General features: G+C 46.5%; 1 protein-coding gene across 1 annotated transcript in view; it reads right to left on the bottom strand.

Moving 5' to 3' along the window:
• The window catches only part of NELFA (negative elongation factor complex member A), a 27,504-nt gene extending 20,844 nt beyond the window's left edge, over positions 1-6,660 (bottom strand). The window contains exon 1 of the mRNA XM_017876234.1: positions 6,394-6,660. Coding sequence (XP_017731723.1) covers positions 6,394-6,636 — 243 coding nt within the window. The 5' untranslated portion in view covers positions 6,637-6,660. The remainder of the gene's footprint in view (positions 1-6,393) is intronic.
• Between the last annotated feature and the right edge of the window lie 19,139 nt (positions 6,661-25,799).

The following is a 25,799-nucleotide window of genomic DNA, read 5'->3' on the forward strand; positions in this document are numbered from 1 at the left end:
TACTTGGGAGGCTGAGGCAGGAGAATTGCTTGAGCCCAGGAGGCAGAGGTTGCAGTGAGCCTCGGCTCGTGCCACTGCATTCCAGACCGGCTGACAGAGTCTCGCTCTGTCTTGGCGGGCAGCGGGAGGGGGGAAGGCCAGGCGCGGTGGCTCACGCCTGTAATCCCAGCATTTTGAGAGGCCGAGGCAGGTGGATCAGGAGGTCAGGAGATCGAGACCATCCTGGCTAACACGGTGAAACCCTGTCTCTACTAAAAATCCAAAAATTTCGTCTGGCGTGGTTGTGGGTGCCTGTAGTCCCAGCTACTCGGTAGGCTGAGGCAGGAGAATGGCGTAAACCCCAGGAGGTGGAGCTTGCAATGAGCCGAGATCGCGCCACTGCACTCCAGCCTGGGCGACAGAGCAAGACTCCATCTCAGAAGAAAAAAAAAAAAAAGAAAATCAGAGAGTACACAAACAAATGGAAAAACATTCCATCCTCGTGGATAGGAAGAATCAATATCATGAAAACGGCCATACTGCCCAAAGTAACTTACAGATTCAATGCTATTCCCAACAAACTACCACTGACGTTATTCACAGAATTAGAAAAAACTATTTTAAATTTCATATGTAATCAAAGAACATCACGTGTGGCCAAGACAATCCTAAGCAAAAAGAACAAAGCTGGAGGCATCACGCCTCCTGACTTCAAACTACACTTACAAGGCTACAGTAACCAAAACAGCATGGTACTGGTACCAAAACAGACCTATAGACCAACGGAGCAGAACAGGGACCTCAGAAATAACACCACACATCTACAACCATCTGATCTTTGACAAACCTGACAAAAACAAGGGATGGGAAAGATCTTCTAGTCAGTGCTGGGAAAACTGGCTAGTCATATTCAGAAAACTGAAACTGGACCTCTTCCTTACAGCTCATAAAAAAATTAACTCAAGATGGATTAAAAACTTAAATGTAAAACCCAAAACCATAAAAATCCTAGAAGAAAACCTGGGCAATACCATTCAGGACACAAGTCACGGGCAACCACTTCAAGACAAAAACGTCAAAAGCAACAGCAAAAAAAGCCAAAATTGACAAATTGGATCTAATTAAACTAAAGAGCTTCTGCACAGCAAAAGAAACTATCATCAGAGTGAACAGGCAACCTACAGAATGGGAGAACATTTTTGCAATCTACCCATCTGACAAAAAGGGCTGATATCCAGAATTTATGAGGAACTTATATTTATAAGTGAAAAACAAACAATCCCATCAAAAAGTGGGCAAAGGAAGTGAACAGATGCTTCCCAAAAGAAGACATTTACGAGGTCAATAAACATGAAAAAAAGCTCAACGTCACTGAACTTTAGAGAAATGCAAATCAAAACCACAACGAGATACCGTCTCATGCCAGTCAGAATGGCAATTATTAAAAAGTCAGGAAACAATAGATGCTGGAGAGGCTGTGGAGAAATAGGAAGGCTTTTACACTGTTGGTGGGAATGTAAATTAGTTCAACCATTGTGGAAGACGGTGTGGCGATTCCTCAAGGATCTAACACCAGAAATACCATTTGACCCACCAATCCCACTGCTGGGTATATACCCAAAGGATTATAAATCACTCTACTATAAAGACACATGCACATGTATGTTTATTGCAGCACTGCTTACAATAGCAAGGACATGGAACCAACCCAAATGCCCATCAATGAAGGACTGGATAAAGAAAATGTGATACATATACACTGTGGAATACTACGCAGCCATAAAAAGGAATGAGATCCTGTCCTTTGCAGGGACATGGATGAAACTGGAAGCCACCATCCTCAGTAAACTAACAAAGGAACAGAAAACCAAACACTGCATGTTCTCACTCATAAGCGGGAGCCAGCTGAACATTGAGAACACATGGACACACAGAGGGGAACAGCATACACCAGGGCCTGTTGGGGTGGGAGTGAGGGAGGGAGCTTAAAGTATGGGTCAACAGGTCCAGCAAGCCACGGCACACGTACACCTATGCAACAAACCTGCATGCTCTGCACATGCAACCTTTTTTTTTTTTTTAAGAAGAAATAAAGGGCACCGTGGCTCACGCCTGTAATCCCAGCACTTTGGACTTTGGGAGGCCAAGGCGGGCAGATCACGAGGTCAAGAGATGGAGATCATCCTGGCCAACATGGTAAAACCCCATCTCTACTAAAATACAAAATTAGCTGGGCATGGTGGCGCGTGCCTGCAGTTCCAGCTACTTGGGAGGCTGAGGCAGGAGAATCGCTTGAACCTGGGAGGCGGAGGTTGCAGGTGAGCCTAGATCACGCCACTGCACTCCAGCCTGGTGACAGGGCAAGACTGTCTCAAAAAAAAAAGAAAAGAAAAGAAAACATTACATTAAGTGAAAGAAGTCAGGCACAAAAAACCAGATGTATGATTCTATTTATATAAAATATCCTGAATAGATAAATCTATAAAAGCAAAACGTAGATTACTAGTCACCTAGGAGTGGGGAGGAAGAGGACTGGAGAAATGCTAATGAGTATAGGATTTATTTGGGGATGATGAAAAGATTCGAAAACTGACTAGAATGATCATCAACTCTGTAAATATACTAAAAGCACTGAACTGTACATTTTAAATGGTGAACTATCTGGCATAATTATACGGTACATAAATAATATATTTTTTCTTTGGAGACAGGGTCTCCTTCTGTAGCCCAGGCTAGAGTGCAGTGACGCAATCATGGCTCACAGCATCCTCAACCTCCCAGGCTCAAGCGATCCTCTCACCACAGCCTCCCAAGTAGTTGGGACCACAGCCGTGTGCCACCACCCGTGGCTAATTTTTATATTTTTTATGGAGATGGGGTTTCACCATATTGCTCAGGCTGATCTTGAATGCCTGGGCTCAAGCAATCCACCCATCTTAGGCCGGGCACAGTGGCTTACACCTGTAATTCCAGCACTTTGCGGGGCCGAGGTGGGTGGATCACCCGAGGTCAGGAAGCAGAGGTTGCAGTGAGCTGAGATCGCGCCACTGCACTCCAGCCTGGATGACAGAGTGAGACTCCGTCTCAAAAACAAAAACCAAAACACAAAACACAAAAATCAACTGCGTTTCTTAAACCAGCAACAAGTCAAAACTAAGACTAACAGACCCCATGTACAACGGTGTGGAAAAAATACTAACTAGGTGGTAATATATGAGATGGAAGGCCTCTACAGAGATCATAAAGAACAGCTAAATAGATACGCCCACACCCACAAACTTTAAGATGCAATATAAAGAGGACAGCACCCCAGAATGAACTGCAAATTCGGCTCAGCCTTAAAGTCCCAGCAGGCAGGCTCTATATGTTTAAGAAGTAAGTACAGAAGATACAGGTAGAAGTGTGAAGGGACAAGAACAGCCAAAGATGATCCCAGAGAAACACACAGTGGGAGGGTTTGCTCCATCAGCTAACAAGACTTAGAAATAAAGGGACAGGAACCGACTTAGTGGGTTATTAGCACAGCAATATGTAAATGACCAAAAGAACAGAGCACAGCTCAGAAACAGATCCACAGCAGAAGTTACAGTGCAGATCAAGGGGAAAGGACAGTCATTTCAATCAACGTCAGGTGCTGGACTAACTGGACATCCCCGCGGAAAGTTAGACTCCCTGCTTCACACAATCAATTCCACACAGACTGAAGATTCAAGTGCAAAAGGCAAAACCGTACAGCTACGCCAAGATAACCCAGGGAGTGTTCCAGGCATGTCCCTTGGGGATACAATAGGCATCAATGATAGTGGGCAGATGAATACACCATCTACATCAAAATTGGGAGTTTCTATTCATCCACGATTCCAGGAAGAGGCTGGGCGCATGGATCACACCTGTCATCCCAACACTATGGGAGGCCAAGGCAGGAGGATCACTTTAGGCTAGTTCAAGACCAGCCTGGGCAATATAGTAAGACCCCCCACCATCTTCACACACATGCACAAAAATTAGCCAGGCGTGGTGGCAGAGCATCTGTTGTACCAGCTAGTACAGAGGTTGAGGAGAGAGGACTGTTTAAGCCCAGGAGTTCAAGGTTAAAGTGAGCTATGATTATACCACTAGACTCCAGCCTGGGTGACAGAGTGAAACGCTGTCTCAAAAAAAACAAAAAATAAAAAACAAAAGCCGGTCACAGTGGCTGACGCCTGTAATCCCAGCACTTTGGGAGGCTGAGGTGGGTGGATCACAAGGTCAAGAGATCAAGACCATCCTGGCTAACACGGTGAAACCCCGTCTCTACTAAAAACACAAAAAATTAGCAGGGTGTAGTGGTGGGCACCTGTAGTCCCAGCTACTTGGGAGGCTGAGGCAGGAGAATGCTGTGAACCTGGGAGGCCGAGCTTGCAGTGAGCAGAGATAGGGCCACTGCACTCCAGCCTGGGGTCAAAACAAAAACAAAAACAAAAAAAAGGATTCCAGGAAGCTAAGTCAAAGGACAACTGGGAGACATTTGTAACTGAAAAAGGACTGACATCTAGCATGTATAATAAATAATAAAAATGACCACTCTTACAAAACAATGAGAAAAAAGAGAATTTAAAAGCAGATTTTAATATACAATTCTCAAAACAGAAAACCAAGAAGCAGGCTGAGTGCCATGGTTCACACCTGTAATCCCAGCCCTTTAGGAGGCTGAGGCAAGCAGATTGCTTGAGGTCAGGAGTTCAAGACCAGCCTGGGCAGCATGGTGAAACCCTGTATTCCCAGCTACTCAGGAGGCTGAGGTGGGAAGATCACCTGAGCCCAGGAGGTCAAGGCTGCAGTGAGCCATGATTGTGCAGCTGCACTCCAGCCTGGGTGACAGCCCCAGACCTGGTCTTAAACAAAACAAAAAAACAAAAACAAAACACTCTGAAAAATAATTTGGCATAATCCTATGATCCCCACAATTCCACTCCTAGATATTATACCCTAGAGAAATCCCAAGATTCCAAATACCTGATGCAACACATCACAATAATGTAGTAACAAAATTATTTACAACAGCACACAACTGGCCATAAGCTAAATGTGTCGCCGTGATAGAATGGATAGAGTGTTTCGTGCTCATAGGAATACCACAGAGCAGTGAAAATTAAACCAAGTCAGCTGCAACTTGGATGAAACTGTCAAGGTGTCCACCAAAAGGACACATGCACGCCACACACAAAATACACTATGATACCATCACATTAAGTCCAAATCAGGCAATCAAGCTGTGCCATTCAGGGGTGCATAAATAACTGCTAACACCGGGGAGATGGCACAGAAATGATTACCTTTCCAAAATGAGGGAGGGAAAAGAAAGAAGGCTGTGACTACCAATGGGAGGCTTCCAAGGAACAGGCATGGTTCTGTATCTCCACCTGTGTGAGGATCACAGGAGTGGCTCACGATGCTATTATCCGGGAAACTGAACAAAAATGCACTTTTCCATACATGTCATATCTCAATCAAAAACAACTACAACCTATAATACACCAGTGGCCGGGAACGTTTAAACCACCATGAGGCTTCAATAGTCTACAAAACTACTTGGTTTATTTCGCACGGAAAGAGATACAATATAACGCTGAGGAAAAAGGAAACAAACCTCACACACCCACTCATTGGAATGACGCAAAACGGCGTGCAGAAAAGAGTAAAACGGACACAGAGCGCTCCGGACGGCCGGGGTCTTTGCGAGGTGGGAACAAGAAAATGCAGTCAGCGGACACTGGAACTACCGAGCACAGGCCGCCCCTTCCTCACGTGCGTTTCTCTCGGGACCCCCGCCCTCGCCCAGGTCACCGGGGCTGCGTCCCCGACGGGAGACGCCGCTGGGGCCGGCGCACCCCCGCCCCGAGAGTCGGTCGCTTTGGGACGGTGGGGGATTAGGGTGGTGAGGACCGGGGCGGGTGAGGATGAGTACCCGGGGGCCCAAGGAGGGGAGTGAGGACCTGGGGTTCGCAGTGAGAACCCGGGGCCCGGCGTGGAGGAGGTTGAGGATCCCAGGGGAGGTGAAAACTTAGGTAGGGGTGAGGGCGAAAGGTAGGGAGGTGAGGACCCTAGGGGGGGATTCCCAGGGCGCCAGGAGGTGCGGGGAGGGGGAGCTGAGAACCCAGGGTGGGGATGAGAATCGAGGTGGGAGATGCGGATCGAGGCGGGGGATGAAGACCCAGGGGAGGTGAGGACTGGAGGGAGGGATCAGGAGGAGCGAGGAGGGGCGTGAGGGCGGGGCGTGAGGGCTGAGGACCCTGGGGAGGCTGACAGTCTGAAGGGGATGGGAAGGTGGGGAGGGACCGAGGAGGGTCCGGAGCAGGGGCAGGAGTAGGGTGTGAGGGTCGGAGGTGGGAAGGTTGGGAATCTGGAGGCCGCGGGGCGCCCCGCCTGCCTCACCTCGTCCACCGTGCGGCGCGGGAGGTGCAGCGTCCCGAGTAGCAACTTGAGCTTCACCGCCGAAGAGAGGCCATGGAAGCAGAGACGGATGTTGTCGATGACCGCGGCCGTCAGCAGGGACGCGATGCTGGGCGGCGCCCACAGCTCGTCCGTGGCCCCCAGCTTGTTGTGCAGCCACAGGCCCGTGTCGCTCTCCCGCATGGACGCCATCTTGGGGGAAAGCGCGCGCCGCAGCCCCGGCATCTTATGAAGACACCTACGCGCCCCCGGCTAGGACCCCAACATGGCGGCGCCCGTCGGGCTGCGGGCTGCAGAGGCTGCGTAGGCGGCAGGGCCCCACGAGCGGGGATTCCAACGAGAGCGCTTCTGGGTGGCGGCCGCGTCTCGGGGAAGCTCTGTGGCAACGTCGAGAGCCGGAACGACGGGGTGACGCCGAGCAAGAACTATCGGCTTCCGTAACACATCATGGCGGCACCCGCTGCCGACTCTCTGGGAGACCGCAAAAGATGACGTCATGAACGGGCGCGCGTATTCGCGGCTTGGGAGCCCGGGATGCGGCCTGGCGTTCGCAGTGCAGGCGTCAAGCGCTGCAGACTCGCGGCTATCGCGTTGGGGCGGAAGTTCCCGGTGGCGACTGCCCCCACCGTCCGCTCTTCGCTTTCTCCCCGCTTGGGTCTCGGCGCGGACCTGGTCGCCCGTCCCCACGGGCCCAGCACCTGCACAGAGAGGAGCCGCGGCCCTGCGGAGCGAGCCTGCGGGATCCCAGTCTCCGCGCTGAGCTTCCGTCACCCGCTGAACCCGCTCTGCCCGTGGCGCGCCGCCAACGGAGCTGCGCTGAGCATGCGGGTCGGAGGGCGCTCGGGGAGTGGTCCCGGGGCACCCGTGACCCCGCAGTGCAGGGAGGCCTCGGCCCCTACTCCGTCTGGAGCCTATGGGCAGGAGCCAGTAGTGAACTTTTTTCAGTTTTACGAGCTTGTCATTAGGTACAAACATGAGTAAAAGTTGAACTTCATTTTATTAAATTCATTTTACTCTTTTCTTTTTGACGAGGCCTTCCTATGTTGGCCAGGCTGGTCTCAAACTCCTGGGCTCAAGCGATCCGCCCTCCCGCTTCTGCCTCCCAGAGTGCTGGGGTTACAGGCCGGGGCCGCCTTGCCTGGCTTCTGTATTATAGTATTTTTTTTTTTTTTTTCGAGATGGAGTCTCGCTCTGCCGCCCAGGCTGGAGTGCGGAGGCGCGATCTCGGCTCACTGCAAGCTCCGCCTCCCGGGTTCACGCCATTCTCCTGCCTCAGCCTCCCGAGTAGCTGGAACTACAGACGCCCGCCACCTCGCCCGGCTAATTTTTTTGTATTTTTAGTAGAGACGGGGTTTCACTGTGTTAGCCAGGGTGGTCTCGATCTCCCGACCTCGTGATCCGCCCGCCTCGCCTCCCAAAGTGCTGGGATTACAGGCGTGAGCCACCGCGCCCGGCTGTAGTATCTTTTTTTAAAAGGTCTTGTCCTTATTCTTCCACTGCCACGCGCTTGCCGCCGTTCACAGCTGTTGCCACTGGGCAGTGGGAACGCAGGGAGGACAGGGCTCAGCCCAGCTGCTAGCAGTGCCCTGGCCTTGGCGGCTTGAACTTGGCAGTCCTGCGGAAGTCACACGGTGGAAACTCGCAAATGCTAAAGATTAGGGCTGGACCGGTGGTTTTGTTGACTGCTTAAACTGAAGAAAGTGTACAGAAAACGTTGATGATGAAGACTAAACTTAAAACTGTGTCATGTCGACAACCATTACATTACAAATAGCACATAAAATTTAAGAGAATATTTTTTAAATGATTTAAAAGTTAGTATCCAATTCAGCAAAGACAAGTTATTGACTAATGAGTGAAGTTGTGACATCAGTGGGGCTGGTGCTGAAAGAAGTTTAATGATTAAGCCGGGCGCAGTGGCTCACGTCTGTAATCCCAGCACTTTGGGAGGCCGTGGTGGGCGGATCACCTGAGGTCGGGAGTTCGAGACCCGCCTGACCAACATGGAGACACCTCGTCTCTACTAAGAATTCAGAATTAGCCGGGCATGCCGGCCCATGGCATGCCTGTAATCCCAGCTACTCGGGAGGCTGAGGCAGGAGAATGGCTTGAATCCGGTTGGCAGGGTCTGCGGTGAACTGAGATTTTGCCATTGCACTCCAGCCTGGGCCACAAGAGCAAAACGCTGTCTCAAAAAAAAAAAAAAAAAAAAAAAAAGTTTAATAATTATAAATTGAGGGTAAGAAATAGTTTAACCGTGGAGACATATCAAATTTAGTATGAGAAGAGTGGAAGGCACTTCAAGTTGTGAAATCATGATTGAACCGTAAACAGTTGGCTGAAATGGAAATTTTTGTTCACACAGAAACCTGTGTGCACACGTGTATAGCCACTTTAATTATAATAGCCCAAAACTTGGAACAATCCAAGTGATTCTGACCCCAAACTGTCTGTAGCTTTCTGTAGGATACGCGGCACTCTTCTGTATACAGTGCTTGATGCGTCTCGAGTCTTCAGTTTTATGCAGGATAAATCCAAGTTAACATCTGGCTTAACCAAGAAGACAAACCACTAGGAGGACTTATTTACAACATCCGAAAACAATGAATTAATATTCAGAATAAAAAAAGGAATGCTTGTAAATCGACAAGAAAAAGACGGACAATAGACAAATGTACAGAAGATAAGAATAGGCAATTCACAGCCTGGCCATCATAGTGAAACCCCGTGTCTACTAAAAATACAAAAATAGTGGGGGCGTGGTTGTGCACGCCTGTCATCCCAGCTGCTCAGGAGGCTGAGGCAGGAGAATCGCTTGAACCCGGGAGGCAGAGGTTGCAGGGAGCAGAAATCACACCACTGCACTCCAGCCTGGGTCACAGCCTGGGCCTCTCTCAAAAAAAAAAAAAAAAAAAAAAAAGGCAATTCGTAGAAGGAGGAACCGAAATACCCGAGAGGCACATGGAGAGATGCTTAAATTCATCAGCAACCTGACAAATCCAAACTAAAATAACAAGATGCCTCATTACACCTATCAGATTGCAAAATTAGAAAGCCAAAGTTTTTTCATTTTAAAATTTGGTATCCTATTGTTCCCACATTATTTGTCGAAATGACTATCCTTTCTGGACTTTTCTATCCTGACTTACTCATCTGTCTTTATGCCAATACCAGACTGTCTTGGTTACTATAACTTTCTAAAATAAGCCTTGACATCAGGTAGTGTTAATTCTCTGACTTTGTTTTTTTGAAAAGTTATTTGGATTATTTTAGGTCCTCTGTATTTCCTTCTTTTTTTTTTTTTTGAGACAGGATCTGGCTCTGTTGCCCAAGCTGGAGTGCAGTAATGCAATCTCAGCTCACTGCAGCCTCTGCCTCCTGCCTTCAAGTGATTCTCATGGCTCAGCCTTCTGCGTAGCTGGGATTACAGGCATGCACCACCAAACCTAGCTAATTTTTGTATTTTCAGTGGAGACGGGGTTTCACTCTGTTGGCCAGGCTGGTCTAGAACTCCTGACCACAAGTGATCCACCCACCTCAGTCTCCCAAAGTGCTGGGATTACAGGTGAGCCACTGTGCCCAGCCTGCATTTCCATATAAATTTTAGAATCATTTGTCAATTTCTACAAAAAATAAAAAAAAAGGCTTCTGGCATTTTGATTGGAATTGTGTTGAATCTGTAGGTCAGTTGAGGGAGAATTGGTAACTTCTGTCTAATGAACATGGTATTTCTCTCTGTTATTTGGGTCTTTGAATTCTCTCAGCTAGGCTCATGGCTATGTAATCCTAGCACTTTGGGAGGCCGAGGAGGATGGATCGCTTGAGCACAGGAGTTGGAAACCAGCCTGGGTAACATGGCAAAACTCCATCTCTACAAAGAATATGAAAAGCTGGGCTGGAGGTGCGCCTGTAGTCCCAGCTACTTAGGAGGTTGAGGTGGGAGGATCGCTTGAGCTCAGGAGTTCAAGACCAGCCTGAGCCACATAGTGGGACTCTGTCTCTAAAAAAAAAAAATAAATTAAAAAATAAATGTTCTCAGCCCCATTTTGTAGTTTTCAATGTATTGGTCTTGCACATCTTTTGTCAGAATTGCCTCCAAGTATTGCATAACCTTGATGTGATTGTAAAGGGTGTTATTTAAAATTTTTAATTTCCAAGTGTTTGTCGCCAGTATATAGAAATACAACAGATTTTTGTGTATTGATTTTGTATCCTGCAGCCTTGCTAAACTCATTTATTTGTTCCAGTAGCTTTTTCATACTTTGTATTAGTTTTCTGCCATTTGTGAAGACAGTTTTATCTTTTTTTTCTAATTTATTTGCCTGACTCTTCAACATGAGGAGTCCTTATTTTGGCCAGGCACGGTGCCTCACGTCTGTAATCCCAGCACTTTGAGAGGCTGAGGTGGGTGGGTCACCTGAAGTCAGGAGTTCGAGACCAGCCTGGACAACATGGTGAAACCCCATCTCTACTAAAAATACAAAAAATTAGCTGGGCATGGTGACAGGCGCTTGTAATCCCAGCTACCCAGGAGGCTGAGGCAGGAGAATCGCTTGAAACCAGGAGGTGGAGGTTGCAGTGAGCAGAGATCGTGCCATTGCACTGTAGCCTGGGCAACGAGGGAAACTCCATCTCAAAATCAAGATCAGCCTGGCCAACATGGCAAAACCCTGTCTCCACTAAAAATACAAAAATTAGCCAGATATGGTGTCGGGCACCTGTAATCCCAGCTACTTGGGAGGCTGAGGCAGGGGAATTGCTTGAACTTGTGAGGCGAAGGTTGCAGTGAGTTGAGATCGCACCACTGCACTCCAGCCTGGGCGACCAAAAGAAAACAAAAAAAAGTCCTTATTTTACTTTAAAGCAATAAATTGTACAACTTCACTGAATTTCTTTAAAAAACCCTAGTGGTATTTTGATTGGATTCCCATTAGGTTTGTAGATTAATTTAGAGAGAACTGACATCTTTATATAGTATATGATACATAGACAGGCTTTCATTTTCTTTCTTTATGATCTTCAGTAGACATTACTGTTTTCTTCATATGGCTCTTTTTTTTTTTTTTTTGAGACAGGGTCTCACTCTTGCCCAGGCTGGAATGCAGTGGCACGATCTCGGCTCAGTACAGCCTCTGCCTCCCAGGCTCAAATGATTCTCATGCCTCAGTCTCTCAAGTAGCTGGGACTGCAAGCATATGCCACCATGCCCAGCTAATTTTTGTGTTTTTCTTTCTTTCTTTCTTTTTTGGATACAGAGTCTTGCTGCATTGCCTAGGCTGGAGTGCAGTGGTGCGATCTTGGCTCACTGCAACCTCTGTCTCCCAGGGTCAAGCAATTCTCCTGCCTCACTTTCCCTAGTAGCCTCCACCTCCCAGGTTCCAGTGATTCTCATGGCTCAGGCTCCCTAGTAGCTGGGATTACAGGCATGCACCACCATGCCTGGCTGATTTTTGTATTTTCAGTAGAGACGGAGTTTCACCATGTTGGCCAGGCTGGTCTCGAACTCCTGATCTCAGATCTGCCCACCTCGGCCTCCCAAAGTGTTGGGATCACAGATGTGAGCCACAGCACCCAGCCTATTTTTGTGGTTTTGTTTGTTTTTTTAGTAGAGATGGGGTTTTGCCATATTGACCAGGCTGGTCTCGAACTCCTGGCCTTGAGTGATCTCCTTGCCTTGGCCTCCCAAAGTGCTGAGATTATAGGAATGAGCCACCATGCCTGGACAGTTCTTTCTTACTTATTTATTTTTTTAGAGATAGCATCTCACTCTTGCCTAGGCTGGGGTGCAGTGCTGCCATCTTGGCTCACTGCAGCCTCATAACTGAGACTACAGGCACGTGCCACCGTGCCCACTAGCTTTTGAAGTTTTTGCAGAGATGAAGTCTCACTATGTAGAGATGGAGTCTCAAACTCCTGGCCTCAAGCAATGCTCCCACCTTGGCCTGCCAAAGAGCTGGGATAACAGATGCGCAGCCCCGCCCCAGGCCTCATACAGTTCCTAATCATTTCACTACCTTAACTCAGATGCCTTAGTGTATTTCATGCTCTTAGGAATGATATCCTATATTCTTTTTTTTTTTTTTTTTTTTTTTTTTTTTTTTTTTTTTTTTTTTTTTTTCGAGACGGAGTCTCGCTCTGTCACCCAGGCTGGAGTGCAGTGGCCGGATCTCAGCTCACTGCAAGCTCCGCCTCCCGGGTTTACGCCATTCTCCTGCCTCAGCCTCCCCAGTAGCTGGGACTACAGGCGCCCACCATCTCGCCCGGCTAGTTTTTTGTATTTTTTAGTAGAGACGGGGTTTCACCGTGTTAGCCAGGATGGTCTCCATCTCCTGACCTCGCGATCCGCCCGCCCCGGCCTTCCAAAGTGCTGGGATTACAGGCGTGAGCCACCGCGCCCGGCCAATATCCTATATTCTATTTTCCAGTTGGTGATTATGAATACGAGGAACACTATTTTTTAAGTTGGACATACATCCAGCAACCTTGATGGACTCCTATATTTATTCTAATAGTTGTGGGTTGATTTAGTTGGTTATTCTGAATATTTCATTTACAAACAATGACCGTTCTGTCTTCCATGTATATTTATACTTTTCCTTTATTATTTCTTTGGTATTGGCCAAAGATTCAAGTCCTGTTGAACATTAGCAGGGCAGTGAGAATCCTGTTGTCTTGCTTCCAGTCATAAAGGTATATGTCCAATTTTTTTTTTTTTTTAACAAGACAGGGTCTTGCTATATTGCCCAGGCTGGTCTCAGACTCTTGGGCTCAAGGGTTCCTCCCGCCTCTGCCTCCCAAAGTGCTGAACCAGCACCCCTGGCCCATGTCTGAATGTTATCCATGAAATAATATAGGTTATTAGCGGATCACCTTTGTCCACTTGAGGAAGTTTTCTTGTGTCCTTTATTTTCCAGAGTTTTCACCCTAACAGTGTTTCTCTTTAAGAAAAATGAGCTGGCCGGGCGCGGTGGCTCAAGCCTGTCATCCCAGCACTTTGGGAGGCCGAGACGGGCGGATCACGAGGTCAGGAGATCGAGACCATCCTGGCTAACACGGTGAAACCCCGGGCAAGGTGGTGGGCGCCTGTAGTCCCAGCTACTTGGAGGCTGAGGCAGGAGAATGGCGGGAACCCGGGAGGCGGAGCTTAAAAAAAAAAAAAGAAAAGAAAATGAGCTTTTCCGCATCTGTTGAGAAAATCTCACGCTACCCTTCCTCTAGGCTATGAATGTGGTTCCCAAGGTCGTGATAGGATCTCTGATGTTCAACCGTCCCTGTGCGCCTCAGAAGAGCCTTACTCCTCAAGACAAATTGTCTTTCAGGGCCAAGGCCAGGGCCTGGGCAAGGGGAGAGAGCTGAGGGGGGCTTCACAGGGGTCGAAACACTCAGCCATCACAACAAATGGTATTTGACTGCAACATTTTACAAACTGAAAATCAATGCCAAGAAAAATCAATGATAAACAAAATACTGAAATTTTAAATAAAGACAGATAGTAGCAGTGCCATGTCAAGCCATATTGGAGCTGAGGCAAGAAAACCAATCAGTAATACTGATGCTACCTTCATTTAAAATTTTATATTTTGTTCACCATAGTTTTTTTGCATGAGTTTGGACGCTTTAAGGTAGTACATTAAAATATTTTTTCTTTTAAATTATTTTCCTTTTGTAGGAGCTGCTCTATTAACTGGAAAATATTTGTCTTAATAACTGAGTATTTTGGAACCTCCTGAATTTTTGACCCAAAACAAGTGCTTCGCATACTTCACCCTAATCCCAGCCCTGTTTCTCTTAACTCGCTGTGAATTTCTTTAAAATGTGCACCTCTGATTATAAGTGAATCGTCCTATAATTTTGTTTGTATATATTCTTTTTTATCTAGATTGGGAATTAGGGCTTTGTAGCCTTTTATTTATTTATCTATTTATTTATTTCTTTTTTCTTTTTTTTTTTTCAGACGGAGTCTTGCTCTGTCGCCCAGGCTGGAGTGCAGTGGCTTATTTTTTAAGGCACCCTAGATCAAATTAAAGAAGTTCCCTTCTATTCCTAATTTGCTACAGGTTTTTAAAAATCACGACCAAACATTTAATTTTATCAAATGTTCTTATAAAATGTTTTGTTGTGCATATATTGAGATGATTGTATGAATTTTTTCACCTTTATTTTGTAAATGTGATGAATTACATTGATGGCGTTTCAAATTACATAAACCTTAACTTTCCTGGAATAAGCCCAACTCGGACTATGTTGTTCTTTTTCACATGTTGCTCGATTTCGCTTGTTAGTATTTTATCTAGTCTACTCATGCTTTGTTCATGGGTGAAAAGAGCCTTTACAGTGTTGGGTTAAGTTTATGCAGCCTCATGCAGTGAGTGGATCCCTTTTCTCACCTTCCCTGGGAGAAGCCCTCTAGGTCAGCACCACACCAGCAGCCAGTCCTAATGGGCTGCCAGGACGGCTCCTGGAAGCTGGGGAAAAAATGATGACATAGAAAATGAGATTGAAGGCCGGGCACAGTGGCTCACGCCTAGAATCCCAGCACTTTCGGAGGCCGAGGTCAAGAGATCAAGACCATCCTGGCCAACATGGTGAAACCCCGTCTCTACTAAAAATACCAAAATTAACTGGGCGTGGTGGTGCATGCCTGTAATTCCAGCTACTCAGGAGGCTGAGGCAGGAGAATCTCTTGAACCCGGGAGGCGGAGGTTGTGATGACCTGAGATCACGCCATTGCATTCCAGCCTGGGCAACAAGAGTGAGACTCCATCTCAAAAAAGAAAAAAAAAAAAAAAAAAAAAAAAGAGGTGGAAAAGACAGAGAGGTCTTGGCAGAATATTGAGGACAGGATGAGAATTGAGACCACCTGTGTCCACTTCACTCTTGGGACTCAAGAGCTGAGATCACCTGTGTCAACCTGATTTTATTATTATTTCCAGAAAACTCTTTCCAGGAAGATAAAACTAAATCAGTCAATCACTGTCTGCTTCAGGAAAATCTTGCAGGCCAATGTATCCTGGCACATAGTTTACCAATCGGAGAACCAGCTCACTCATCAGAACTTCCGTCTGGCTGTGTATCTCTGTCCTGCACTGTTGGCTCATCAGAACTTCTGTCTGGCTGTGTATCTCTGTCCTGCACTGTTGGGCCATGAGCTTTGTCCTAGCCCAGCGAGTCCTTGCATTGAAAGACAGACCAACAACCATCTGAGCCCAGATTCTAAAATCCTATGAGGCCAGGCGCACTTTGGGAGGCTGAGGTGGGAGGATTGCTTGAGCCCAGGAGTTAGAGACCAACCTGGGCAACAGAGCAAGACTCTGTCTCTACGAAACACTCAGAAATGAGCCGGATGTGGTGGAGCACACCTGTAGTCCCAGCTACTTGGGAGGTTGACAGGGGAGGATTGCTTAAGCCCAGGAGGTTGAGGCTGCAGTGAGCTGTGGTTACACCTCTGCAATCTAGCCTGGGCAACAGAGCAAGACCCTGTCTCTAAAAATAAACACGTTTCCTGGGAGTCACTGCTGAGTTGTTGGCAGTGAATGGTACTAAATGTTCCTATGGGATTCAGCTGAGACGGCCTCCCCAGGATGGCCTGAGACTTGTGACAGGAACCAGCACTCTCCTCGTGACCCTCTGGTTTCCTTTTGTGAAAGCTCCTTGTGTTCTAGGGTTGAGAAAGCCTTCTTACGTGTGCTTTGATTATATGATGAGATGAAGATTTTGATCCTTGTGGAAACTACTTTGCTGCTAACAACAATTGTGTTTGTCCGCCTGTCCTTGTCACCTTCTGTTGTGAAGAGCTCTTTGGGAAGAGGATGAACTAACACAGGTCTGAATGTCCCTGTCTCAAGGGCACCAAGGGCCAGTGAGTTCCGGTTTTGTGAATCCACTGTTGTGATCTAACAAACGAAATTCTCATCTGCACCTTCTTCAGTTGTGCCTTGTTTTCAGAAAGATCCTCTGCTCACGCCTGTCCTCCCGGGGAGACCCTTAGGTCAGCACTCCCTTCAGTGGAGGGTTCACGGCCCCAGGTGAAGGAGCTCTTGCCAGCGTGTGTGGTGGCTTGAGTCCTGCCCTCAGAAGGGGTTTCTGCTCCCGGGTGGGCGTGCTCCCACTGTGACCTCAGTGCCCCCCTTCCTGAATGGTGCCCTTCCCTCAAAGACCACTTCGGAGCTGGGCATGGTGGCTCACGCCTGTGATCCCAGCACTTTGAGAGGCCGAGGCGGACGGATCACGAGGTCAGGAGATCAAGACCATCCTGGCTAACACAGTGAAACCCCATCTCTACTAAAATTACAAAAAATTAGCCGGGTGTGGTGGCGGGCGCCTGTAGTCCCAGCTACTCGGGAGGCTGAGGCGGGAGAATGGCGTGAACCCAGGAGGCAGATCTTGCAATGAGCCGAGATCACACCTCTGCACTCCAGCCTGGGCAACAGAGTGAGACTCCGTCTCAAAAAAACAAAAAACAAACAAACAAACAAAACCACAAAAAGCACTTCGGGTTGCAGTGGCCACTGTGAATAATTTTTGTACATCATTCTCAAATTGTGTATTTGAAGGGCTTAGAGTGAAAAAGAGGGAAATTCGCAAACACCAAATGATCTTTCGTTCCTTTGCGTTTTGTCATTAAGTAGGAGGAAGCTTCCTAAAGAAAGATTGAAAAATTAATTCCTAAAGGATTCCTTGATCAAAGCAAATAAAAATGGGAAAACGTAAAACTCTTTTAGATCCCTCAAATTGCACCGTGAACTTTATGACCTTTATTTCACTCTTGCTACAAGCTCCTCCACTGCCCCACCCCTCTATCTTTTCTTTATTTTTTTAGAGGCAGGGTCTTGTTATGTTGCCCAGGCTGTTCTTGAACTCCTGAGCTCAGGTGATCTTCCCAGCTCAGCCTTCGAGTGGCTGGAGCCGAGGCCCACACCACCATTCCTGGCTATCTTTCAAAAATTAATTTTAATTTTAATTTTTGTAGAGATGGGGTCCCCTTGTGTTGCTCAGGCTGGGATGCCCATCGTTTGAATTCATGTCCTTTCTCTTCTGTTTGGCCAGAAACCCCTGAGGCTCAACTGCCTCTTAAAGGCAAATCATCTGAGAAACAGGCAAGCCCCTTCTCTCTCTCTCTCCCCTTCCTTCCTGCCTGCCTGCCTTCCTTCCTTCCCTCCTTCCCTCCTTCCTTCCTTCTTTCTTTCTCTTTCTTTCTTTCTTTCTCTCTCTCTCTCTCTTTCTTCCTTCCTTCCTTCCTTCCTTCCTTTTCTTTCTTTTTCCTTCTTTGTTCCTTTCTTTCTCTCTCTCTCCTTCCTTCCTCCCTCCATCCCTCTCTCTCTTTCTTTGTTTCTTTCTTTCCATAATTTCTCTTTCTCCTTCCTTCCTTCCTTCCTTCCTTCCTTCCTTCCTTCCTTCCTTTTTTCTTTCTTTATTTTTCTTGAGATGGAGTCTCACTCTGTCACCCAGGCTGGAGTGCAGTGGCACAATCTCAGCTCACTGCATCCTCCACCTCCCAGGTTCAAGCGATTCTGTCTCAGCCTCCCGAGTAGCTGAGATTGCAGGCGAGTGCGACCATGCCTGGCTAATTTTTGTATTTTTAGTAGAGACGGGGTTTCACCATGTTGGACAGGCTGGTCTCAAACTCCCGGGCTCAAGTGATCCACCTGCCTCAGCCTCCCAAAGTGCTGGGTTTACAGGTGTGAGCCACTAGGACCGGCCTGGCTAATTTTTAAAATAACAGCTTTATTAAGGAATAATTTATATATTAAAAATTTACCCTTTTGGAAGTCCAAGCCACAGCAGTCAGGCAAGAGAAAGAAGTAAAAGGCATGCACATAGGAAAAAAAGCCAAACTATCTCTGTGGGGCAAAGAAAGAGAGATCAGATCGTTACAGTGTCTATGTAGAAAAGGAAGATATAAGAAACTCCAGTTTGATCTGTACTAAGAAAAATTGTTTGTGCTTTGAGATGCTGTTCACCTGTAACTTTGGCCCCAACCGTGTGCTCACAGAAACATGTGCTGTACTGAACCAAGGTTTGATGGACTTAGGGCTGTGCAGGATGTGCCTTGTTAACAGTATGTTTGCAGGCAGTGTGCCTGGTAAAAGTCATCGCCATTCTCCTTTCTCTTAACCAGGGACACAGTGCACTGTGGAAAGCTGCAGGGACCTCTGCCCAAGAAAGCCTGGGTATTGTCCCAGGTTTCCCCCCACTGAGACAGCCCGAGATATGGCCTCGTGGGAAAGGAAAGACCTTACCATCCCCCAGCCTGACACCCGTAAAGGGTCTGTGCTGAGGAGTGAAAGAGGGAGGCTTCTTTGCAGTTGAGATAAGAGGAAGGCTTGTGTCTCCTGCTCGTCCCTGGGAATGGAATGTCTTGGTGTAAAGCTGACCATTCCCAATCGTTCTATTCTGAGATAGGAGAAAACCGCCCTGTGGCTGGAGGTGAGATATGCTGGCAGTGATACTGCTCTGTTGCTCTTTGCTACACTGAGATGTTTGGGTAAAGAGAAACATAAATCTAGCCTACATGCACATCCAGACACAGTGCCTTTCCTTGAACTTATTCATGATACAGATTCCTTTGTTCACATGTTTCCCTGCTGACCTTCTCTCCACTTGTTGCCCTGCTACACTCCCCTCGCCAAGATAGTAAAAATAATGATCAATAAATACTGAGGGAACTCAGAGGCTGGTGCCAGTGCAGGTCCTCTGTATGCTGAGCGCCAGTCCCCTGGGCCCACTGTTCTTTCTCTCTACTTTGTCTCTGTGTTTTATTTCTTTTCTCAGTCTCTCGTCCCACCTGACAAGAAATACCCACAGGTGTGGAGGGGCTGTCCCCCTTCAATCTCTCTTCGCTGATGCTCTGATTCTATACCTAGAAAACCCTGAACTCCACCAAAAGGCTCCTGTACTGTAATGACTGTAGTAAAGTTTCAAGATACAAAATCAACATTCAAAAGTCATCAGTATTTCTTTTCTTTTCTTTTCTTTTTTTTTTTTTGAGACAGAGTCTTGCTCTGTCACCAGGCTGGATGCAGTGGCACGATCTTGGTGCACTGCAACCTCCACCTCCTGGGTTCAAATGATTCTCCTGCCTCAGGCTCCCAAGTAGCTGGGACTACAGGTGCGTGCCACCATGCCCAGCTAATTTTTGTATTTTTAGTAGAGACATGTTTCACCATGTTGGCCAGGATGGTCTCAATCTCTTGACCTCGTGATCTGCCCGCCTCGGCCTCCCAAAGTGCTAGGATTACAGGCATGAGCCACAGCGCCCGGCCAGTCAGCAGCATTTGTATAAACCAATAGTGTCTAAACTGAGAGCCGAATCAAGAATTTTATCCCATTTACAATAGCCACACACAAAAATAAAATACCTAGGAATACGTCTAACCAGGGAGGTGAACGATATCGATAAGGAAAGTTACAAAACACTGCTGAAAGAAATCATAGATGACACAAACAAATGGAAAAAATATCCTATATTCATGGATTGGAAGAATCAATATTGTTACAATGGCCATACTGGGCTGGGCACAGTGGCTCACACCTGTAGTCCTAGCACTTTGGGAGGCCAAGGAAGGCCTGATCTTTGATAAAGTCAACAAAAATAAGCAATGGGGTAAGGACTCCCTATTCAATAAATGGTGCTAGGAAAACTGGCTAACTACATGCAGAAGAATAAAACTGGACCCCTATCTTTCACCTTATAAAAAAACTAAAGATAGATTAAAGATTTAAATGTAAGACCACAAACTAGAAGAATCCTAGAAGAAAACCTAGGAAACACCATTCTGGACATCAGTCTTGGGAAATAATTTATTACTAAGTCCTCAAAAGCAATTGTAACAACAACAAGAACAAAAATTGATGAGTAGGACCTAGTTACACTGGAGAGTTTATGGACAGCAAAAGAAACCACCACAGAGTAAACAGACAGCTTACAGAATGGCAGCAAATATTCTCAAAATATCCCAGTGGGCTGGGCGCGGTGGCTCAAGCCTGTAATCCCAGCACTTTGGGAGGCCGAGACAGGCGGATCACGAGGTCAGGAGATCGAGACCATCCTGGCTAACACGGTGAAACCCTGTCTCTATTAAAAAATACAAAAAACTAGCTGGGCGAGGTGGCGGGTGCCTGTAGTCCCAGGTACACGGGAGGCTGAGGCAGGAGGATGGCGTGAACCTGGGAGGCGGAGTTTGCAGTGAGCTGAGATCCGGCCACTGCACTCCAGCCTGGGCGACAGAGTGAGACTCTGTCTCAAAAAAAATAAAAAATAAAAAATAAAAATAAAAAATAAAAAAAATCCCAATGAAGGTGTAACATCCAGAATCTATACAGATTTGGTTCAGAAGACAGGAGGGTTTGGCAGCCTTATTGCCACATTTTCTTGACGTGGAAGTGTTGTAATCTGGAAGACACAAATTTACTAAGTGGTTAAACAAGCAAGGGCCAAAAATTCCTAGTAATGAGATATCTACCAAGGGTCCTAGGTGAGGTAAAAAACAGGTGAGACTTGGGAGGGCGTTTTTGACAATTGACCAGATATAGCTGAGTCCATGCCCTGGTCATGTCTACGTAACCGGGGAGCTTGCTCATAAATCTTTTGATTGTTAACATTGTTATGCCCAGAATTGTTAATATACATGCAGCAGGTTTTGTTAATAGCCGTACAGACTCCACCTTGTTCAGCTAGTAAATAATTCCACACTAGTCTATTATCAAGGATTATATTTGCCGTACAGTCTAGGGACTCTTAAATTCCCTTTCGTGCCTGACCTGTGTTGGTGGCTAATGATTCCAGGGTTTGAGTCGAATTCTTTAGGGTTGACTCGTGGTAGGCAAAGTCACTTCACAGGGCTAAGATTGTCCTATTACTACGCTGATTCCTCCCAGAATTAATCCTATTGCTCATTATCTTCTGATGCTCTTAGGTCTTATGGGGTTACAGACGTGACCCCGGGAGGGGCAAGGATGGTCAACATACATCCACTCCTGTTTCAAGATTTTGATATGTAAGGGAAAGCTACTTCTAAAAGAACAGGTGGGCTCCCTGGGGAGCTGAGAGCTGGGTACTGGGAGTGATCATGGGGTGGCCCTCTTCCCACTTGTGGCCACAAACAAAAATGAACCCAGTTGGGACACAAATAGAGGGCCTGTGGGACGTGATATGTATCCTCTGCTGCCAAGTTGGGTCTATAGAGATATTCCCTGCTCCAATGTGGGTGTTGAACAACCTTTGTTTTCCAGGAGAGGGTGGTACTCCCACCTTCCCAGATTAGACAGTTGTTTTTCCCCCTCTATGTTCTGATCTGGGAGAAGGCACCATAGATGATTTCCTCACTCGCAAGTGGGATCCGATTTACTTCACTGCAGCCTTGAGAACCTGGCAACATGTTGTGTCACGGCATCGCAGGGAAGCTTCTGCTTCTGTGTTAATACAAGAGTGAGCACAAAAGACAGCCGTTAGCACACTGGAGATATAGACAGCCAGCTTTCTGGGCCCAAGTAATAGTGGTGGGGAGTGGGGTACAGGAGTAGGGGGATGAGGTTCAGGTGAAATCCGTTAAGTGGAGGAGAGTTCCACCTAACAAGTAGGGGTCTGGGTACTTTGGGATCACTATGGTTAGGAAGTCTGGGGAGATGGCTGTGAGATTTTCCAGATAGGCCAGAAGATGGAACTCTCTGTCCTGGGGATGTTGATGACAAACCCAGCAACCATGAAGATGGTTCCCTGATGCTGTAATTTTTGAAATATTTACTGTAGCATTCTGTTCCCACTCACAGTGGATCAGCATGATTGGGAGGGCAAACAGGATAAACAGTGGCAGCACGGTGTCCAGTTAGGCCTTAGAGTGGCCTCTACACCCAACAAGGACAAAAGAGGTATTTCCCAGTGGGAGGCAGCTGGCCAGAGTGATAGAAAAGAAGTATTATAGGAAAAAAAGAAAAATTAAAACTCCTGTTCCCACCCATAGCTAGTGTGCCTGGCTTGTGTAGTGGCCAGACCCTGTGCTTGCTTGTTCACGCACCCCTCACCACTCTTTGCCTGGCTCACCCTTGGCAGACCTGGGATCCAGGCTAGTAGGATGAGCCAAGCACAGTTTGCCAGGCCAAGTGGGCAGAATGAGCCCAGTGGGCCCGAGCAAAACTCGAGAAAAGGTGCCACTGGCCACAGAGGTTTCCAGTTGGTGAAGTGACACCCCAAGGATCCTGTGACAAACCCATATCATTATGCCCCCGGCCCTCCCAAATCCCATGTCCTCCTCACACTTCAAAACACAACCATGCCTTCCCAACAGTCCCCCAAAGTCTTAACTCAAAAGTCCAAGTCCAAACTCTCATCTGAGACAAGGCAAGTTCCTTCCACCTATGAGCCTGTAAAATAAAAAGCAATTTAGTTACTTCCAAGATACAATGGGGATATAGGCATTGGGTAAATACTCCTGTTTCAAAAGGGAGAAATTGGCTAAAACAAAGGGGCTAAGGCCCCCTGCAAGTCTGAAACCTAGCAGGGCAGTCATTAAATCTTAAAGCTCCAAAATAATCTCTTTTGACTCCATGCCTCACTCCCAGGGTATGCTGATGCAAGGGGTGGACTCCCAAGGCCTTTGGCAGCTCTGTCCCTGTGATTCTGCAGGGTACAGCCCCCATGGCTGCTGTCACAGGCTGGTGTTGAGTGCCTGCAGTATTTTCAGGTGCACAATGGAAGCTGTCAGTGGATCTACCATTCTGGGGTCTGGAGGATGGTGACCTTCTTCTCACAGCTCCACTAGGCAGTGCTGCAGTGGTAACTCTGTGTGGGGGATCCAACCCCACATTTCACCTACACACTGCTCTAGTAGAGGTTCTGCATGAGGGCTCTGCCCCTGCAGCAGACTTCTGCCTGGACATCCAGGTGTTTCTGTACATCCTCTGATATCTAGGTGGAGGCTCCCAAGCCTCAACTCTTGCCCTCTATGCACCTGCAGCCTTAACACTACATGGACCTTGGTGGCTTCTGGCTTGCACTCTCTGGAGCAGCAGCCTGAGATGTATCTTGGCCCATTATAGCCATAGCTGGGGCTGGAGTGGCTGGGATGCAGGGTGCTGTGTCCTGAGGCTGCACAGAGCAGTGGGGCCCTGGGCCTGGCCGACAAAACCATTTTCCCTTCTAGGCCTCCAGACCTGTGATGGGAGGGGCTACCATAAGGATCTCTAAATGTTTTGGAGACATATTCTCTATTTTCCTGACTATTAACATTCGGCTCTTCTTATGCAAATTTTTGCAGCAGGCTTGCTTTAATTCCTCCCCAGAAAATGGGTTTTCTTTTCTTTCACAAGGTCAGGCTGCAAATTTTCCAAACTTTTATGCTCTGCTTCCCTTTTTTTTTCTTTTTATTTTATTTTAGGTTCTGGGGTACATGTGCATGTTTGTTGCATAAGTAAATGTGTGCCATGGTGGTTTGCTGCACCTATCAACCCATCATCTAGGTATCAAGCCCAGCATGCATTAGCTATTTTTCCTGATGCTCTCCCCTGTTTCCTCCCCCAAAAGGCCCCAGTGTGTGTTTTCTCCTTCCTATGTCCATGTGCTCTCATTGTTTGGCTCCCACTTATAAGTGAGAACATGTGGTGTTTGGTTTTTGTTCATGCATTAGTTTGCTGAGGATAGTGGCTTCCAGCTTCATCCACATCCCTGCAGATGACATGATCTCATTCGTTTTTATGACTGCATAATATTTCACGGTGTACATGTACCACATTTTCTTTATCAAGTCTATCATTGATGGGCATTTGGGTTGATTCCATGTCTTTGCTATTGTGAATAGTGCTGCAGTGAACATACATGTGCATGTATCTTTAAAATAGAATGATTTATATTCCTTTGGGTATATACCCAGTAATAGGATTGCTGGGTCAAATGGTATTTCCCGTTATAAATCTTTGAGGAATCGCCATACTGTCTTCCACAATGGTTGAACTAATTTACATTCCCACCAACAGTGTAAAAGTGTTCCCATTTCTCTGCAACCTTGCCAGTGTCTGTTATTTGTTGACTTTTTAATAATCACCATTCTGACTAGCATGAAATGGTATCCATTGTGGTTTTGATTTGCATTTCTGTGATGATCAGTGATACTGAGTTTTTTTCATGTTTGTTGGTTGCATGTATGTCTTCTTTTGAGAGGTGTCTGTTCATGTTCTTTGCCCACTTCTTAATGGGTTTTTTTTTGTTTTTAGTTTTCTTGTAAATTTGCTTAAGTTCCTTGTAGATTCTGGATATTAGACTTTTGTCAGACTGATAGATTGCAAAAATTTTCTGCCATTCTGTAGATTGTCTGCTTGCGCTGATGATAGTTTCTTTTGTTGTGCAGAAGCTCTTCAGTTTGATTAGATCCCATTTGTCAATTTTTCCTTTTGTTGTAATTGCTTTTGGTGATTTCATCATAAAATCTTTGCCCAAGCCTATGTCCTGAATGGTATTGCCTAGATTTCCTTCTAGGGTTTTTATAGTTTGGGTCTTATTTTGAGTCTTAAATCCATCTTGAGTTAATTTTTATATAAGGTGTAAGGAAGGATCCAGTTTCAATTTCTGCATATGTCTACCCAGTTCTCCCAGCACCATTTATTAAATAGGAAACCCTTTCCCCATTGTTTGTTTCTGTCAGGTTTGTCAAAGATCAGATGGTTGTAGATGTGCAGTTTTATTTCTGAGTTTTCTATTCTATTCCATTGGTCCATGTGCCTGTTTTTGTACCAGTACCATGCTGTTTTGGTTACTGTAGCCTTGTAGAATAGTTTGAAGTTGGGTAGTGAGATGCCTCCAGCTTTGTTCTCTTTGCTTAGAATTGTCCTGGCTATACAAGTTCTTTTATGGTTCCACATGAATTTTAAAATAGTTTTTTCTAATTCTGTGAGTAATGTCAATGGTAGTTTAATGGGAATAGCATGAAATATATAAATTGCTTTGGGCAGTATGGCCATTTTCATGATATTGATTCTTCTTATCCATGAACATAAAATGTTTTTACATCTGTTTGTGTCCTCTCTGATTTCTTTGAGCAGTGGTTTGTAGTTCTCCTTGAAGAGGTCCTTCACATCCCTTGTTAGTTGTATTCCTAGGTATTTTATTCTCTTTGAGGCAATTGTAAATGGAAATTCATTCATGATTTGGCTCTCTGCTTGTCTGTTGTTGGTGTATAAGAATGCTTATGATTTATGCATGTTGATTTTGTATCCAGAGACTTTGCTGAAGTTGTTCATCAGCTTAAGAAGCTTGGCCGGGCGTGGTGGCTCAAGCCTGTAATCCCAGCACTTTGGGAGGCCAAGACGGGCGGATCACGAGGTCAGGAGATCGAGACCATCCTGGCTAACACAGTGAAACCCCGTCTCTACTAAAAAATACAAAAAACTAGCCGGGCGAG

Source organism: Rhinopithecus bieti, unplaced genomic scaffold (genome assembly GCF_001698545.2).
Source record: "Rhinopithecus bieti isolate Rb0 unplaced genomic scaffold, ASM169854v2 scaffold_9581, whole genome shotgun sequence".
Classification (NCBI taxonomy): Eukaryota; Metazoa; Chordata; class Mammalia; order Primates; family Cercopithecidae; genus Rhinopithecus; species Rhinopithecus bieti.